The sequence below is a fragment of the Oryctolagus cuniculus genome, chromosome 7 (assembly GCF_051225735.1).
Source record: "Oryctolagus cuniculus isolate XC-2025 breed Fujian yellow rabbit chromosome 7, ASM5122573v1, whole genome shotgun sequence".
Classification (NCBI taxonomy): Eukaryota; Metazoa; Chordata; class Mammalia; order Lagomorpha; family Leporidae; genus Oryctolagus; species Oryctolagus cuniculus.
Window position 1 is genome coordinate 26,265,117 of NC_142873.1, and position 19,238 is coordinate 26,284,354.

The 19,238-nt window shown below is 37.8% G+C and overlaps 1 protein-coding gene across 9 annotated transcripts in view; it reads right to left on the bottom strand.

Annotated features, from left to right (window-relative positions):
- Positions 1-8,832: 8,832 nt before the first annotated feature.
- SUCO (SUN domain containing ossification factor) overlaps positions 8,833-19,238 on the bottom strand; it is a 123,395-nt gene continuing 112,989 nt past the window's right edge. For 5 of the 9 annotated variants that reach the window (XM_070077348.2, XM_051857108.3, XM_051857110.3 and 2 more), the window contains 2 exons: positions 12,229-12,284; positions 8,833-10,884 (listed from right to left, as the gene is read on the bottom strand). In XM_070077348.2, coding sequence (XP_069933449.1) covers positions 10,441-10,884; positions 12,229-12,284 — 500 coding nt within the window. In that variant the 3' untranslated portion in view covers positions 8,833-10,440. The remainder of the gene's footprint in view (positions 10,885-12,228; positions 12,285-19,238) is intronic. The other 4 variants (XM_089299533.1, XM_051857109.3, XM_070077347.2 and 1 more) reach the window with 1 other exon arrangement.

Consider the following 19,238-nt stretch of genomic DNA (forward strand, 5'->3'; position numbering starts at 1 on the left):
GTATAGTGGTGAAATTGGTGGCCTTTTTTCAATGAGAAAATGATGATGGTGTGGGCAGGCATTTCTTTCAAGGAGTTTTGCTATCAAGTGGAGCACAGAAGTAGTCAATAAGCAGAGAAGTGGGGTTAAAAAAAGAGAAGGAAGGAAATAACAGTATATTAGCATACTGATGGGAGCAATGTGTTTCAAAGGGTGGGAGGTGGAGTGATGTTGCAGGAGAAAAAAAAAAGGGAGCAACATCTTCAGTCGGGTTAAAGGAAGGATGGAATCTAATCCACAAATAGAGCATTGACTTTATGGAGACAGTTCATCCAAAGTAGCAAGAGTAAATGCAGATCATATGAAGAGAAGTTGGTATGGAAGTAGATCATATGGACAGGATCTTGTGATAAGGTCTTGGATAATGTCTGTATCTTCTCAATGAAATAGGAAGGTCATAGCTGACAGCAAGGTCAGGGAGATGGTTGCGTATTTTGAGAAGAAAGTGGGAAGTGGTTCAGGAGAATCAGTAAATGAAAATGTAGTATGACTGCCAGCAGCATTAAAGAAAAAATGGATATCATTAGTCATGGATTCTGACAATAGTCACAGATGCTCCCTGCAATAGCTTTCTCCTTACAGGGTGGAGCAGCAGAAAGTTGGATTTAACTACGGTTTTTCCTTTCTGGACAAGTACATCAAGGAAGAGGATGGGAAATAAAGCTGATGCATGAAAGGCAGAAATTTTAAGGACCATAGTGTTCAAGTTGAGTAGGAAGAGTAGGAATTCAGATAAAGAGAGAGTGGTATGACTAGGGGACGGTGCTGTGGCATAGTGCGTGAAGCTGCCACCTGCAGTGCTGACATCCCATATGAGCACTGGTTCCAGTCCTGGCTGCTCCACGTCTGATCCAGCTCTCTGTTATGGCCTGAGAAAGCAATAGAAGATGACCCAAGTCCTTGGGGCCCTGCACCCTTGTGGGAGACCCAGAAGAAGCTCCTGGCTCCTGCCTTCAGCTCAACACAGCTCCGGCCATTGAGGCCATCTGGGGAGTGAACCAGTGGATAGAAGACTCTCTCTCTCTCTCTCTCTCTCTCTCTCCCTTTCTCTCTGCCTCTGCCTCTCTGTAACTCTTTCAATAAGTTAATACATATTATTTTAAAAAGTGGTATGACCAATGGATTTAGGCCTCCACAGAATGAAGGAATTGTTAGGGGTGCACAGGCATTAATCAGAAAAGGGGGGGGGGGTTGTGGTCAAATCTGGATGCTTAAAATTGGTATTAAGGAAGAATTATGGATACAATTTGATTTATAATTTGAACTCTAATTTGATCATGTTTGGGTTAAGAGGTCAATAAAATCATTGGAGAAAAAAGGCAAGGAACTGAGAAACTAGGATAAATAATATGTAAGATAGGCATTGAAGGCTGGCTCAATAGGCTAATCCTCCTCCTGCGGCGCCAGCACACCAGGTTCTAGTCCCGGTCAGGGCGCCGGATTCTCCTCTTCCAGTCCAGCTCTCTGCTATGGCCCGGGAGTGCAGTGGAGGATGGCCCAAGTCCTTAGGCCCTGCACCCGCATGGGAGACCAGGAGAAGCACCTGACTCCTGGCTTTGGATCAGCATGGTGCGCCGGCCGCAGCATACTGGTCGCAGCAGCCATTGGGGGGTTGAACCAACAGACAATGGAAGATCTTTCTCTCTGTCTCTCTCTCACTGTCCACTCTGCCTGTCAAAAAAAAAAAAAAGATAGGCATTGAAATCATCAGGAATTATGACAGAAGCAAATCAAAATGAGTGACCTTAAGAATGAGCATGACGGGACCAGTGTTCTGGCTTAGTGGGTAAAGCTGCTGCCTGCAATGCAGGCATCCTATATGGGTGTCAGTTTGAGTCCCGCTGCTTCACTCTCTGCTATGGCCTGGGAAAGCAGGGGAAAATGGACCAAGTGCTTGGGACCCTGCACACACATGGGAGACCCAGAAGCAGCTCCTGGATCCTGGATCCTGGCTTTAGACTGGACCAGCTCTGGCCACTGAGGCTATTTGGGGAGTGAACCAGTGGATGGAGTGCTCACTCATTCTTCCCGTGGCCCTAAAACTTTACCTTTCAAATAAATAGAAGCTTTTAAAGAATGAGTTAGAAAACATGTTCATTTGCAACAAGAAGACATAGAAGGTGTTAGAGCTTGCTGATACTAAGACTCAAAGTGAGACATTTTTGAGAAAGCAGGGAGTGGTGTTCAAGATTAACTAGACCACCTAGCCTATCTCCAAGTCCAGTAGGATGAGAGGTATAGGAGAAAAGTGACCCTAGAACGGATTCAGCCAAAACAGGGAGGTGAAGGGAAGGTGGAGATTCTAGGAAATATTGCTGGTGATTGATTTTAGGTTTGGAAGCATTTTAGAAGCTGGGGAAAACTGGGGAAGGACTATAGATTCAGAATATAGGCCTCTTTACAAATGAGGCTTCTTGTGGTTTTAAAATTAGCAAGAATCAAGGGCACATGAAATTCACCTTGATGGTATTGAGGCATAAAGTTGTGGCAAGACTATTACATGGTAGAAAGGTGTGACAAGGTGTTTCCAGGAGCCCAGCTGGGTCTGAGATGGTTTTTTATCCTTGTAATGGAAATACTGACGGGCTGAATTTTCTAATGGTGGTATGGATTGAGGCTGGACTCATATCTTCTCACACCAAGTATAAGGAGCTCCTTTCTTAATCCATGTGGCAACTGGGGATGCCATGCATCTACTGTGCATCTACAACTGTGCACCTACTCTGTAAAACCTAACACTGAGTGTTTACTACATGCTGGGGATATGATAGTTATTAGCACGCTTGACCCTCTGAACAATCCTTTAAAGGTAAGAAACCTGCTAATGAAATGTGAGTTTGTCAAATGCCACATCCAATAACAAAAGGACAGCAAACATGAAACCAGGCAGTCTGACTGCAAAGCATCTACTCCTAAACTGTATAAGGGTATTTTTTTTTTTTAGATTTTTATTTATTTATCTGACAGGTAGAATTACAGACAGTGAGAGAGACAGAAAGAAAGGTCTTCCTTCCATTGCTTCACTCCCCAAATGGCTGCAACAGAGCTGTGCTGATCCAAAGCCAGGAGCCAGGTGCCTCTTCCTGGTCTCCCATGTGGGTGCAGGGTCCTAAGCATCCGGGCCATACTCCACTGCTTTCTCAGGCCACAGCAGAGAGCTGGACTGGAAGAGGAGCAACCAGGATGCGATGCCAGCGCTGCAGGTGGAGGATTAACCTAGTGCACCACAGCACCAGTCCCAAGGGTATTTTTTAAAGTTCATGAAAATATATAATTAAAGGATAAGGTATATTTCCCAAAAACTTTCTGAAGTGTCCTCAGTTGATATACCAACTCCTAGGGAACTGACTATTGTAAATCATCCTGTTCACTTAAAAAAATCACTGATACATATATATATATATATATGTTATATTGTGTATGTTACATATATAAAACAAATTTTGAGGGCTTGAACCATTTGAAAAGAAGTTGGAACACTGTGACCCTTTATCCCTAAACAGTTTAGCATGTGTCTTCCTAGTATAAGGGCAGTCACCTTCAGGACTGACCATACCATTATCACGTCTAAGAAAATTATATCTAATGTATAGTCTATAACTAGATTTTTTCAGTTGCCTTTACTCACATGTACATACACATTTGTTTTTGTTCAGGATCTAGTTAGGGTTCATTTGGTTGCCTATTTAACATCAAAAAGACCTTAAAATGACCTAACAGAAGGAATTTGTTGGGTTTTAATATTACTTGCTGATCTATTTGACAAAATAGAAAAATGAAACAGACTTGGTAGTTCAGAGTATATGACTACAATAGCAGGTGATGAACTCTGTTATAAATATTCTAAAAATTGCTTTCAAAAATAATATATTGAATGAAGTATAATGCAGAGGTCATAAATATAGGCTTCAAGAGAATATTTTTTAAGATGTCTGTTACATAAATGAATACTCGTGGCTTGAGGTAGAATTTACAGACAACACAAACACATCACTTTAAAAGCTCTTAATGTTCATTTTGACACCTCATACATTAAAGCTGAAATGATTCACAAAAATAAGTATGGCCCTTGCACAAAGAAGATATGCAAAGTCAAGAAGCAGCCTGGGGTCAGTACCATGGCACAGTGGGTTAAAGCCCCAGCCTGAAGCACTGGCATCCCATATGGGCACCAGTTGGAGTCCCGGTTGCTCCTCTTCCAATCCAAGCTCTCTGCTATGGCCTGGGAAAACATGGCCCAAATTCTTGTGCCCCTGCACCCACGTGGGAGACCTGGAAGAAGCTCCTGGGCTCCTGGCTCCTGACTTTGGATTGACTCAGCTCCAGCCGCTATGGCAATTTGGGGAGTATACCAGTGGATGGAGGACCTCTGTGTGTGTGTGTGTGTGTGTGTGTGTGTAATTCTTTCAAATACATTTAAAAAGATTCTCTGTATCTCTGCCTTTCAAATAAATTGAAATATAAATAAATCTTTTTAAAAAGCAGCAGACTAAATAGGCAACCAAATGAACCCTAACTGCACACACACACAAAAAGTGTATGTACATGTGAGTAAAGGCAACTGAAAAAATCTAATTATGGACTTTACATTAGATATAATTTTCTTAGACGTGATAATGGTATGGTCAGTCCTGAGGGTGACTGCCCTTACTCTAGGAAGACACATGCTAAACTGTTTAGGGATAAAGGGTCACAGTGTTCCAACTTCTTTTCAAATGGTTCAAGCCCTCAAAATTTGTTTTATATATATATATATATATATAACATACACAATACACACACGTGTGTATGAGGGTCTTTCCAAAAGTTCATGGAAAAACAGAACTAAGATATGTTTATCCCCAAATCCACTGTTGCTGAGAATGTAAACTAGTACATTGTGGAAGACAGTATGGAAGTACTTCAGAAAGCTGAAAAGAGATACACCATATGACCCAGCAATCTCACTCTTGGGAATTTACCCAAGGTAAATGAAATCAGCATATGAGTTAATATCAGTACCCCCATGTTTATTGCAGCTCAGTTTACAATTGCTAAGATATGAAATCAACCCAGATAACCATCAACTAATGAATAAAGAAATTATGGTGTGTGTGTGTGTGTGTATAAAATGGAAGACTTCTCAGCCATAGAAAAGAATGAATTCATGTCTTTTGAAAAAAAAAAAAAAAAAAAAAAGGGTGCAACTGGAAACCACTATACTTAGTGAAATAAATCAGTCCCAGCATAATCCCCATAAGTGGGGTGGTAATAAAAGCATTTTAGTCCTGGTCGGGGTGCCAGATTCTGTCCTGGTTGCTCCTTTTCCAGTCCAGCTCTCTGCTGTGGCCCGGGAGTGCAGTGGAGAATGGCCCAGGTCCTTGGGCCCTGTACCAGCATGGGAGACCCAGGAGGAAGCACCTGGCTCCTGACTTTGGATCAGCGCAGCACCACTTGGGAGGTGAACTAACGGAAAAAGGAAGACCTTTCTGTCTCTCTCTCGCTCGCTGTCTAACTCTGCCTGTCAAAAACTTTTAAAAAATTAAATAAATATTTGGTAATAATAGAATTAAAAGGCTCAAACATGGGAAGCAATCCAAAACAGCAGACTCATAGAATGACAATTGCTTTAAGTAGCACTCTGACCTTAGAATCAGCCTTTAAGGCATTCTGGTCTGCCTGAAAAGCCCATAAGAACATTTCAGGGATTGAAAGCCAAGACACTGTGGCGAAAAAATGTTCTATGTAAGGGCCTCTTTGGGTGAGACCCCAGTAAAAAGAAGTGGTCATCAAAGACAGACATACTTTTTTCTGGAAGAGAACTTCTACTTTACTTATGGCCTTGTCTAAATATTAAAGGAGTCTGTGGATTCAAAAGGCTTCCATAGTCTAGGCAGCTCACGTCAAGAGCCTTGGGTGATCACTGACATCATAAGAGTATCGCTAAATTAATAACAGGAGTCACTGTGCACTAACTTCCCATGCAGAACTTCTGTCCTCCAAGAGTTGGATTATGAGAGTTAATAGTAAAACTTGTTCACAAAAATTTTCTTTATTTTAGTGCATTAAGTGGAAGATATTGTATGTCTTGTTTTAGATAAGCCTAAGTACCCAATTCCATTGCTTGTTTCCTTAGGTGCTTCTTCAATTAATGATAAAACTTGTTCTCAAAGAAAAAAAAAAGTATACTATTGCAAAAATCAAAAGAAAAATAAGGAAGGGAGCAGGAGGAATGATGGGAAGGAAGGAGAATAGGGTGGCAAGTATCATTATATACTTAAAACTGTATGATACATTTGTTCCATTTATATAAATAAATATTTCAAATAAAAAGCCAGTCCCAAAAAGACAAATACCATGTTTTCTCTGACCTGTGTTAACTAAGAGTACCAAAAATGTAATCTACAGGAGTGAAGGTGATTTTGAAATCTGATGAGTGTTTATAGCGTTCGTCTTCACTGTTGAGGAACAATAGGTTTTTTTTTCTCCTTATTGTTTTATTCTTTACTTAATGTAGGGTATAAGGTAACCTGGAAGTAGATCATTGTAAAAACTGAGAGGAAGTAAGAGGAAGAAGGAAAAGGGGGGGAGGGGGGAGAATGGGAGGAAGGGTGGGATGGGAGGTATCACTGTTCTTAAACCTCTATATATGAAATATATGAAATTTAAGTAAAATAAATTTTAAAATGTTTATTTTTGTGGAAAAAATTTTGAAACATATGTACATTCATGTGTGTGTTTCCTACACAAAGCATAAAAAATGAACTGCAAATGTGGATAAAGGTTCATGGCTATTCAACTTTTCTATGGATTTGAAATTTTGTTAATTATAAAATTAGAGAAAAGCACATAAGGTTATTAACTGTTCTATGAAGTGTAGAGTTAAAAAGTCGTATTTCTAAGCTGTTACTAAATATGATTTAAAATAGATTTATTCAACTCAATTAACAAATACAGACTACATGTATTTTCATGTTCATGCTTTTAAGTTTGAATATTCAAATTGGGCACACATCTAAAACCAGAAAGTTTTAAAGTTTAAATAGCAAGATAAGAAAAAAAAAAAAAAAAAAAAAAACCTGCAGACTCAATGGTTGTTGCTGAGGAGCAAGAAATCCTTGGTAGTGAAATGTGAATGGTGGCAGTGGTCATGTCTGTGTGCAAAGCATGATCTACACAGCTTTTTCTTCTGTAAAAGGTCTATAAAACCAATTCTTCAAATTAAATACATAATTTTGTTTAAAAAGATTTATTTATTTATTTATTTATTTGAGAGGCAGTTACAGGGAGAGAGAAGAGATAGAATCTTCCATGAGCTGATTCACTCCCCAAATGGCCACAACATCAGGAGCTGTGCCAGGCCAAAGCCAGGAGCATCTTCTGGGTCTCCCATATGAGTGCAGGGGCCCAAGCACTTGGGCCACCCTCCGATGATTTCCTGAGCCATTAGCAGGGAGCTGGATAAGAAGTGGAACAGCCAGGACTCAAATTGGCACCCATATAGGATGACAGCAGCTTAACATGCAGTGCCACAGGGCTAGCCCCAAATATGTATCTGAGTTTTTCAGATTTTAGAATATATGCACAGACTTTGAAGGTTAAGTACCCCTAATGCATACTTGGCCTCAGATTTTTGGATTAAAAGTGCTAAGTTGTAGTTTTGCTTTTAATCAACCATGGATCTATTTGCAAAATTTCCATTCCTTATTATTTTTCCCTGATGTAATTATAATCTGAGAGGAAAAATAAACCTAAAATGTCAAGATGTTATGTCTCATGTGTATTTCAGTCAACTTTTTATTACTATACCAAATATCTGAAATAAACTACTTATTGAAGGAAGGAGGTTTATTTGGCTCATGATTTTGAAAGTTCACAATTCAAAATGGGGTGGTTAGGGGCTGGTACTGTGGCATAGCAGGTTAAGCCGCTGCTTAGAGTGCTGGCATCCCGTATGGGTGCCCATTCAAGTCCCAGCTGCTCCAGTTCCAATCCAGCTTTCTGCTAATGGCCAGTGAAAGCAGTGAAAGATTACCCAAGTCCTTGGGCCACTGCGACCATGTGGGAGTCCTGGAAGAAGTTCCTGGCTCCAGACTTGTTTAGCTCCAACTGTCGTGGCTATTTGGGGAGTGAACCAGCAGATGGAAGATCTCACTCTGTCTCTGCCTTTCCCTCTCTGTAACTCTGCCTTTCAAATAAATAAATAAAATCTTTAAAAATAAAAACAAAATATGGGGTGGGCCCCATTAGGCTGTGTACTGAAGAAAGAGGCTGGAAGAAGAGGAGCACATGTGAGCCTGGAAGCAGAGAAAGGAAATGTGCTCTTCATTGTTTACTTGTCTACGTGGTCTCTCCTTATAGCCCACTACAATTCAGTCATAGGTCCTCACACCAACAGCCTAATCCAGTCTAATATTTTCTACAGACCCCGCCTTCACACACTATAATTGGATTAAGTTTGCATCCTTAATCCATTGATCATTAACCTAAGACTTTGCGGATTAAGTTTTAGATATTAAGACCTTTAGGAGACACCTAAACTAACATTCAAACCTAGTGTAGTATAGACATGGAAAAGTTACAGGTCTTAAAGATGGAGCCTAATGAAAGCACTAAGACTCAAAATCATCATTTTAGTATTTGAGAAGTTGAAATTTCATGGACTAGGGAACAAAATGTTTATGTGAAAGTACAGTTCATAGTTGGCTGAACTATGATCAGTACATTTAGCTTTAAATATGCCAAAACCTTAAATCAACATTCACAGTTTAGCAATAAATTGAGTTCTCTTTTGTAGGACAGAAGAGCCAGTAATTAATAAAGACAAGTGTTCAGATTTATTTGGAAATTCACAGTTTCTAATGGCACTACAGCTCTGTAGTTACATATTCAAAGTCCTGTTTCCACAACACACAGATGGTGCAACTTCCCACTCTGCTCTCATCTGGACCTCTTTTCAAGAGGCTTCTATACAATCAGGCCCTCTTGCTCTGAACGGCTAAATTGTGCAGACTGGAAAAAAAATTTGTTTTTTAATCTTCAAAAACATACTTTTAAACTAAAGCAGCAACTTAAACAAAAAAGGCTCTAAATAAGTCACATTATAAACAATACCCCAAAATAAAGGTATTAGACAAGTTTAAAAACAGTTATTACTAAAAGTGCTCAATAAGTTATAACTTAAATCTCTTACAACACAAAATGGTCAATTTTCTCCCTTCCAAAAAGAAACGTGTTCCACGTTCACTTATTACCGTATAATCACACACTAAAAAAAAATCATTTTATTCAAATATAGTCACAGCCAATTATTTTTTAAAGAAAAAAAGACACATGAAAACACAGTGACATCACAAACATATACCTCTGCACATTTGTAGCCAAAACAAAGCAAACATCAAGGAATAATAATCCCTTTAGACTTGACCAATTAGACAAGGACTGACAAACTCACTAGCTGGTTATGTGAATCTGTACACAGGCAGTGATTATTTCATAAGACCTGAAGTTGTTTGCCAACGTTCAAAGTTTTATATTTATAGTAAGAGAAAATAATGATGTTAAAAGTTTGGAGGATTTAGTGTTTATTGTGAATGCTTAAAATGTAATGTATCTAAAGAAAACCTTCATAAAACAATTAAATGTGATTCAAGATGAATCTACCAAAAATCCGTCTGTAAATACCAATCATTTGCAAGAAAAGATCTAGTAGTTTGGTTTTTTTCGCTTGTTTCCTCATTTTAAGTTGGCAAGTAATAAAGAAGTAATCCAGCATGACTAAATTAAATGAAAATAACATTAACATCATCACCATTTATCTAGAATAGACTTTACAGTTCCAAAAAGTTTGTGTGTATGTGTTTGAGTTTGCTTTAAAAGAGATCTAGTTGGCAAGTCTTTAGGATTTTCACTGTCTGACCCACATTGCTGAGTTTCAGGCACAGACCACCTTAAAGCCTTGTAGTGTTTGCAGCTTCAAAAGACTAACAAAGTTATAAAAGAAATCAAATGACAGAAAAATTTCTCCCTCCTCTTCCAGTGGCATTATAAATAGACAAAAGGCACATAAATATGGGAAGGTGCAAGAAATAGGAACAAAGCTAAAGGAAGAGGTTTAGGCTTTCATTCCTATCCCACCCAAGGGACTGGGCTTCCAAATTACTTATGTCCCAGTAATTAATCTATGAAAAACATCTTTATAAAATGTCTACCATTGTCTTTGTAGGAAGTGATCAGCCTTGTAAAACTGCAGCTCATTAATCAAGATTGACACAATCCTGTCTACTTGTTAAAAGGCAAAAACCATAATTTCTGAATACTTTTCCCACTGATATTTTCTCCCTCCCCCAAACCCTTCAAATACCACAGACTGTTCTTCAAAGAACAACAAAAATGTCTCGAGTATGAAAAGTTCAATTAATTTTAGATATGTCCCGAGACGGTTGTAACACCAAATGTTCCCACAGTGATCTCTTTGTTTCCTTTGATTATATCATGCAGGCTCGGCAATGATCCCGACTTAGTCTGTATTAGAGTCTTTATCAGTTTTCCTTGGTCTTGGACTTTAGATCGCCTTCGTTTTAAAGCCCTCTTTTCAGTTTTTGTCTTTTGGGACTGTCCATTGCACAGACTTGTGCAAGCTGAAATGCCACAAAAATAGGATTCTTCTGACTGTGATGAAGTTTCTGAGCTTCCTTCAGATGGAGGACCCTTATAAGAAGAGTGATAAACTTCTCCCATATTGGAAAAGTCTCTCTGGTTCGTAAAGGGCTTCCTTGCTTTTATGTCTCCATTGGCGATAGGGTGCAATGGATCTGCAGGCTTTATGGTCTCAATTTTTTCAGTTTTGTACTTACAGCGTTTCTTCTGTAACAGAAGTGAAAAAAAAAAAAAAAAGATAGGAATGAGACCTCCAGTGGTTAATTAAACATCTAGAAAGCAGAGCTAATGAATGTTGATGTGAATGGAAGGGGAGAGCGAGTGGGAAAGGGGAGGGTTGCGGGTGGGAGGGACGTTATCGGGGGGAAGCCATTGTAATCCATAACCTGTACTTTGGAAATTTATATTCATTAAATAAAAGTTTAAAAAAAAAAAGAAAATTATAAAAAAAAAAAAAAAGCAGAGCTAACAGAAGAGAGTGCCACCTCCTGGTGAAAAGGAAAACAAAACAGTATTATGAAAAGCATATAAATGTGTTATCATGTAAAATTAAGTTCTGTATCAGCAGCTTCAAAATTTGTAAATACAATCAAAACTGTTTAACCTGCCTACTTGTCACATATGATATAGATTCAGTGAGTGATAACTAGCAACTGAATTCCTAGTATGCACCAGATATTACATCAGTTCCTTTCATTTTTTTTTTTTTTTTAACTTATTTTACTTATTAACCCTGAAAGGTTTATCTTTGGTTCCTGAATCAGAAAACAAAAGTTCAGAGGTTTGGTTCCTTGCCCAAGTTGCAAAATAGTAAGTGGCCATGTTGGGACTGACTCTTAGGTTATTTTGGATCTAAGTCCAGGTTTTTTCACCTTGAGACAATTACCACTAATCAAAATAAATGTACACCTTTATTTGGAAGAAAATGGAAAAGCACAAACTATGTAGTAAAAAAATCTCAAGTATATTCTTGAATCCTGCAATCTGTGTCTTTTGAGTTTCAATTTTCTCATTTAAAAATAGGGAGGACACAATCTTCAGGTTGTAAGGCTTACAAGAATAATTGCATGCACTGTTCCTGGCAGGCAAAAATTATATACTCAATAAACAACGATTATCATCAAAGGGATGAGCAAACTTTTTCTGTAAACAATCATATACTAAATGCTTTAGGATTTGTAGGTCACATCCTTTCTCTTATATAGGAATATTTCAAAAGTTCATGGAAAAAATGGAATTAAAAGATTTTGGTTTAAATATTTTGAAATCTAGGCATAATTTTCTATCCATTTTTTTGAAGACTCTTTGCATTCTTTTTTGTTCTATATTACAATCCTTTAAAATGAGAAAATGCTTTTTGGCTCTCAGTCCATACAAAACATGCCACAGTGATCTGTGGGTCATAGTTTGCTAATCCTTAAAAGAACACATTTTGTACATTATCATCACTGAAAATAATCAGGATAACTTAAAGGTTATGCTAAATATTTAAATCTATGTCTTCATTTACTACCATATAATATACTTAAGTAGAAAGAAACAGAATATTACCTTTTTTTCTGGAGAGAACTTGAGAGGTTCTACGATGTACAAATCATTTGGGTCTACTGGTAAGAAAAAAAGAAGATGTAAAATGAAAAGTGGATTATGCTGTGATTAAACACTAAAAATATAAAATCATCCCCTAATAATTTTATTAATAGGACCAATAAATTTATATATCACATTAACTACATATTTATGCACATTAAACTATTAAGTGAAAAGAAGCAACATGGGAGAGAGATGGTACCATTCTTATTTTGGACTAGACTAAACCAACAGAGTAAGGGTCTTTCTTTGAACATGGCTCTCTCCTTTATTTGACAAGAAAAATAATATTACTGGGCAAGCTAATGCTAAGCCTATAGATCATCTGAGTATTTCCCTGAAAGACTAAACTCTACAATTTTGGTGGGTTAATAATGTGCAATACTTATCACATGTACAAGGGTAATTCAAAAATTTTGTGGAAAATGGAATTAAAAGATAAACTTATTTTGGTGTAAAAATGTTTGAAATTCATACATGGAGGGGCTTCAAAAAGTTCATGAGAAATGCATATTAAAACCTGTACATGGGTTTCAAAATATTTTGTGCCAAAATAAACTTATCTTTTAATCTCATTTTCCATGAACTTTTTTTTTTCATTTTTTTTAAATTATTTTATTTATTTGAAACGTAGTTACAGAGGGGGAGAAAAGAAAGTGGGGGAGAGAGGGAGGGATGGAGGGAGGGATGGAGGGAGAAAGGATGGGAGGAAGAGAGAGGGAGAGAGGAAGAAGAGGGAAAGGGGAAAAGAGACAGAGAGAGAGAGAGAGAGAGAGAGAGAGAGAGAGATGTTCCATTTTTTGGCTCACTTCCCAAATGGCTGCAATGGCCAGTGCAGGGCCAGGTCGAAGTCAGGAGCCAGGAGCTTCATCCGGGGTCTCCCATAAGGGTGCAGGGGCCCAAGCACTTGGGACATCCTCCACTGCTTTCCCAGATACATTAACAGGAAGTTGGCTCGGAAGTGGAGCAGCCAGGGCTTGAACCAGCAACCATATGGAATGCCAGTGTTCCAGGTGAATGCTTAATCTGTTAGCAACAATGCCGGCTCCCTTCCATGAACTTTTTTAAGTGCATTCATATAGAAGCCAGTTAGAAGAACATGTACACACACAAAAAAGAGATCCAAGGATTTGCTTTCTAGCTTTCATGACTATATTAAAAGTATGAATGCCAAAATTTTAAAAATAGCCTGAACATGCAATATACAGAATCAAGTAATCATAAACAATTCTGGCATATTGAGTAAATCAAGTACATTAGGTTTAGCTCAATGTTTTATTTTATTTTTATTTTATTTATTTATTTATTTATTTATTTATTTTGACAGGCAGAGTGGACAATGAGAGAGAGAGACAGAGAGAAAGGTCTTCCTTTTGCCGTTGGTTCACCCTCCAATGGCCGCCGCGGCCAGCGCACACGGCCAGCGCACTGGGCTGATCCGATGGCAGGAGCCAGGTACTTATCCTGGTCTCCCATGGGGTGCAGGGCCCAAGCACTTGGGCCATCCTCCACTGCACTCCCTGGCCACAGCAGAGCTGGCCTGGAAGAGGGGCAACCAGGACAGAATCCGGCGCCCCGACCGGGACTAGAACCCAGTGTGCCGGCGCCGCAAGGCAGAGGAGTAAGCCGCGACGCCGGCCCAGCTCAATGTTTTAAAGATTTCATTACTCAAAGCACATTCAAGATACTCAACCCATCCCTACCACTGACAAGGTAAACAAAGATACAGAAGAGGAGTTAGGAGACTTTAGTCCTATTCAACTCATTAAAAGTAAATAAGGTCTGACAGCTAGAACTAAGGTTTTTTTTTTTTATAAATAAATCCAATATCAACCTTCACATATTAAAAATGTATTAATAACATGATTCAACCAATTATAACTTGATGATACATATCTGATTTCTTGAGAAAGTCATCAAACATATTTTTAAAAAACCCTTAAAATAGTAATTTTCATTAGAATATTAACATCACATTACTTTTTAAAAAAGTCATGCTGGGCCGGCGCCGTGGCTCACTTGGTTAATCCTCCTCCTACGGTGCCGGCATCCCATACGGGCGCCGGGTTCTAGTCCCAGTTGCTCCTCTTCCAGTCTAGCTCTCTGCTGTGGCCCGGGAAGGCAGTGGAGGATGGCCTAAGAGCTTGGGCCCCTGTACCCGCATGGGAGACCAGGAGGAAGCACCTGGCTCCTGGCTTCAGATCAGCGCAGTGCGCCGGCCGTAGCAGCCATCTGGGGAGTGAACCAACAGAAGGAAGACCTTCTTCTCTCTCTCTCTCTCTCACTAACTGTCAAATTAAAAAAAAAAAAAATTCATGTCTATGTTTATGTATGGCTGTTATCTCATTTAGGTCTATATCTCCACTGAAAGCAAATACATATGATGGATTTAAACAAAATGAAAGAAAACATACAAATACTAAAAGCACTGAATAGCTAACAAGATAATAAGTAATCCCTAGGCCAAAACTGAAGGAAAAGTAGAAAGCTAAACAGTCAAGTAGCACACAAAAGTCATTTTTGTCCCGAGAGCATTTGTCAATACAAGAATATGAGAGTCAACTTTGGTTCATATATCAAAAGGGAATGGATCAGACATCAGATCCCAGAGTCCACTCAATGTAGTAGTCTAAATTAAGATACCTATGCCCTCCACAAAATAAGCTAGGATTCCAAAGAACTACATCCTCATGTGAAGAATGAAGCCATGCATTGAGCCCAAATTCCTGTCTCCTGCTAGCCCAAAAAACCTGAATGTGAAGCAAACACAAATTCTCTCAGGACTTCCATTTAGCCATCAATTTATGCCTACAAACATTTTATCAAAGATGTATGGTGCACAAAGATAGTCAAGTGCACAAAAATACAACACACCTTTGGCAAGAAACTACGAAGACAAATGTCACAAAAATTTCAGATATTAGAATTATCAAACACAGACTATAGACAATTATGCTTATGATGTTTAAATATAAAACAAGCTCATAAATACTTAAAGGAAACAAAATTAGAAAAAAGATCTAATTTAAAAAAGCAGAAATGGAAAATGTTATTTTTAATATTAAAACCCAAAAGAGCGAATTAATAACAGAATAAATACAGCTGAATGTCATGTGGCTTAGAAAACAGATTAGAAGAAATCATCCAAAAAAAAAAAAAAACACACAAAAAGGCAAAAATTGGAAAGTGTGTAATACAAGGGATAGAAGGAAAAAGACTAACATATTTAATTATTATTATTTTAAAAATTCTACTTGAGAGACAGACAGAGGGGAGACAAGGGGAGGCAGTTAGACATATTTTCCATTTACTAGTTCATTTGCCAAATGCCTTTTAAAAAACCAGGAGCTAGAAACTGAATCCAGGTCTCCCACATGAGTGGAACAAACCCCTCAACTGCAGGTGTCTTAACCACGAGGCTACATGTCTGCCCTTCTAACACGTTTAATTAAATTTAGGAATCTAAAAGGGATAGAGGTAATATTTGAGGGGAAAAAATAACGTTTGAGAATTTTCCAGTACTGATATACAGCAACCCTGGGATTCAAAGATCCCAACACATCTCACACAGGATTAATGAAAGGAATTGGGGGCTATGAGTATGGGTGTGGAGGGGAATGAGAATAATACTTTACCTTTAAGGGAAATAATGATAAAGATCTTAGAAAAATAAATGAAAGAACATATAGGTGAATATAAATGAACATTAAATTTAAAATGTTAACAATAATTCTCTGGTGACTTACAGCAAAAAAGAACTAAAATACGGAAAAACAGTGACAAATGAATCAAGTTAAGGATAAGTCAGCTTTGAGATTTTTGTATTATTCTGGAGACAAAAGTATTGATTAACTTTAGAGTTCTACAGGTATGTGTTATGTTTACGGTAACCAGTAAAACTGTAAAACATCAAATCTAATAGCAGTAGAAGAAAATATCCACTTTCTCCTGAATTAAAAACATTTAAAAGGGGAAAAAGCACCAAAACCAGTAAGATAATATTTTGATAATAAATTTTACATTTAGAACAAATGGAACACACTGCTAGAAATCTATAAAGTGGAAACAAAACTGTGCCCCTGTAAGCTGAGTTAAAGGCTCAAAATTCCTTTTTAAAACAAATTCCAGACCTCCATGACTTTACCGATTCAAGTCCTCTTGAAAAAAGAACTAATTTTTATAAGCCTTACATACCAAAACATAGCACAAGATCTAAAAAATCCCATGTCTGTCTTATTAAGGAACAATAGATACAAAATTCCTAAGCAATTATCAAACAAAATTATGTAAAATTAACAATAAATGTAATAGTCACTCGTATATATCATGACCAACTGTTATTTAATGCAATGTAAGTTTAACATTAGAAAATTAACAATTCATTTTCATGACACAGTAAAAATGATCATCTTTACAGATGCTCAAAATAGTGATTGGCGAAAATTAATCATGGAGGTTCAGAACTATTAGCAAGCCAAGAATCAAGAGGAACTTCCTCAGATAAAATACATCTACAAAACACCCATGACAAACATAATACTTACACAATAAAAGTTTTCCCTATGGGCACAAGCCACAACTGGTTCTCAACTACTTAGACTTAACACTGATGAAAATGTGAGCCATCACACTTAGGGATACCAAAGAAAAGAAAGCTGTAAGTGTTGGAAAGGAGGAAACAAAACTCTAAGAAGATATAAGAAGCTTACAAGTTTTCACTCCATCCTAAAAGTAAAAGGCTGTACAAAATGATGAACAAGCAAGTCTCAAACTACCAGAGATGTGAAGTGACAAGGCAAACCATTACTTCCAAAATTGGTCACAATTTACTGGAGCAGAAAACCAAGGAGTAGAAAATTCTGAAGGAACAAGTGTAGGAGCATGGGAATCGCATTGTACTTTAACTGACAAACAGTTGGAGGTTCAGTGTGGACACTATGAGCCTAAGAATCAAAAACTCTAGGGAGGCCCACTCATGGGAGGGGTCCTCAAATTTTCATTAGTTTTTTTTTTTTTTTTAATTTATTTATTTGAAAGGCAGAGTTACAGAGAGGCAGAGGCAGAGAGAGAGAAAGAGAGAGAGAGAAATAAAGTCTTCTATCCACTGATTCACTCCCCAGAAGGCTGCAACAGCTGGAGCTATGCCAGCCCAAAGCAAGGAGCCAGGAACTTCTTCCAGGTCTCCCACACAGGTGCAGGGGCCCAAGGACTTGGGCCATCTTCTACTGCTTTCCCAGGCCATAGCAGAGAGCTAGATCAGAAGTGGAGCAGCCAGGACTTTGAACTGGCATCCATATGGGATGCCAGCACTGCAGACCAGGGCTTTAACCTACTGTTGGCCCTTCATTAGTTTTATCTCAGCACTACCACTAGGTTCTCAACATTTTGAAAATTAACATGACATTCTGTTCTTAACAATGCCTGCTATAAGGGAAGTTTTGCCAGAACCTAATTTGCTGTTTTTATCAGAGCATAACCTACTTGAGGCAAAGAAAATATTCAACTCTGGTTGCCTCTGGCCAACCTGTTCCAACCATGGGAGGTGAAACAAGGGCTGCAGAGTATACAAGCAAGGGCAAAAAGGTCTACCAAAAGACTTAATAATTTTACATCCCTAAAGGCCTCCTTAACAGTGTATCATGTTCACCTTTCAACAAAGTTACAAAGCATACTAAAGGGCGAGAAAAAAAAAAAAAGGTTTGAATAGGTTGAATAAGCATAAGAACCAGAGTCAGATATAGCAGGAATGTTAGAATGACCAGGCCAGGCATCTTTAAAACACTATGACTAATATGCTAAGGGCTCTAATAGAAAAAGTAGGAAACACAAAATAACAGCTTGATAATGTAAACAGAGATATGGAAATTCCAAGAAATAATCTAAAATAAATGCTAGAGATCAACCACACAATAACAGAAATGAAGAACGTCAGATAGACATTAGTAGACCAACCACACCGAAGAAATAATGTCTGAGCTTCAGGATATAACAGCAACTTCCAAAACTGAAAAGCTAAGAGAAAAAGACCAAAAAAAATCAACTAATTAAAAACTAGGGGATAATTATAAAAGGTGTAATATAAACATAATGTGAAGAAAGAAGAGTAGGAAAAGAAGCAAGATTTGAAGCAATGACTAAGAATTTCTCCCAATTTTTCCAGTTTCTGAGGAAAAATTAGATATAATTCTTATCTTGGTTGTATATTCTTCAAGAATGAAGAAGAAACAAAGATTTTTCCAAACCAGCAAAAACTCAGGCAATTTATTGCCTGTAGACTTAGCTTACAAGAAATGTAAAAAGTTCTTTCAAGAGAAAGAAAATAGTAAGCCAGACACTTTGATCTTTGTAAAGGTGAACATTAAAGAAGAAATGAATGAAGGAAAATAAAAGAAACTGTTCTCCTAAATTATCTAAAAGATGATAATTTGTTAAAAATAATAGCAACAATGTATGCTTATGGATGCCTATGTTTAAACAAAGTGAATGACAGCAATGATACAATACAGAAGAAAGTCAGAGGATCTCCAATTAGATTAACAGCTGATTTCTCATGCGAACCCTACAGGCTAGGAGAGAATGGAGAGAAACAATTCAAGTCCTAAAAGAAACTGTCAGCTCAGAATAGTGTACCCAGCAAATTTCTCACTTATAAATAAAGACCTTCCATGAAACACAGACATTGATTTTGTTACCCTTCATCCAGCCTTACAAATAATGCTTAAAGATGTGATATACACAGAAACTGAGAATGATAGTCATCATCATGAAAGAATGTGAAGGCAGAAAATTTAGTAAAAGTACAAAGGAAATCCAAAGCAAACAATAGGGATATTTATCAAAACTTATGGAATGCAACAAAAGCAGTGTTAATAGAAATTTATACCAAATAGCGCCTACCTCAAGAAATTGGAAAGGGATTAAATCAATGAGCTATCAATATATCTCAAGGACCTACAAAAACAACAAACCAA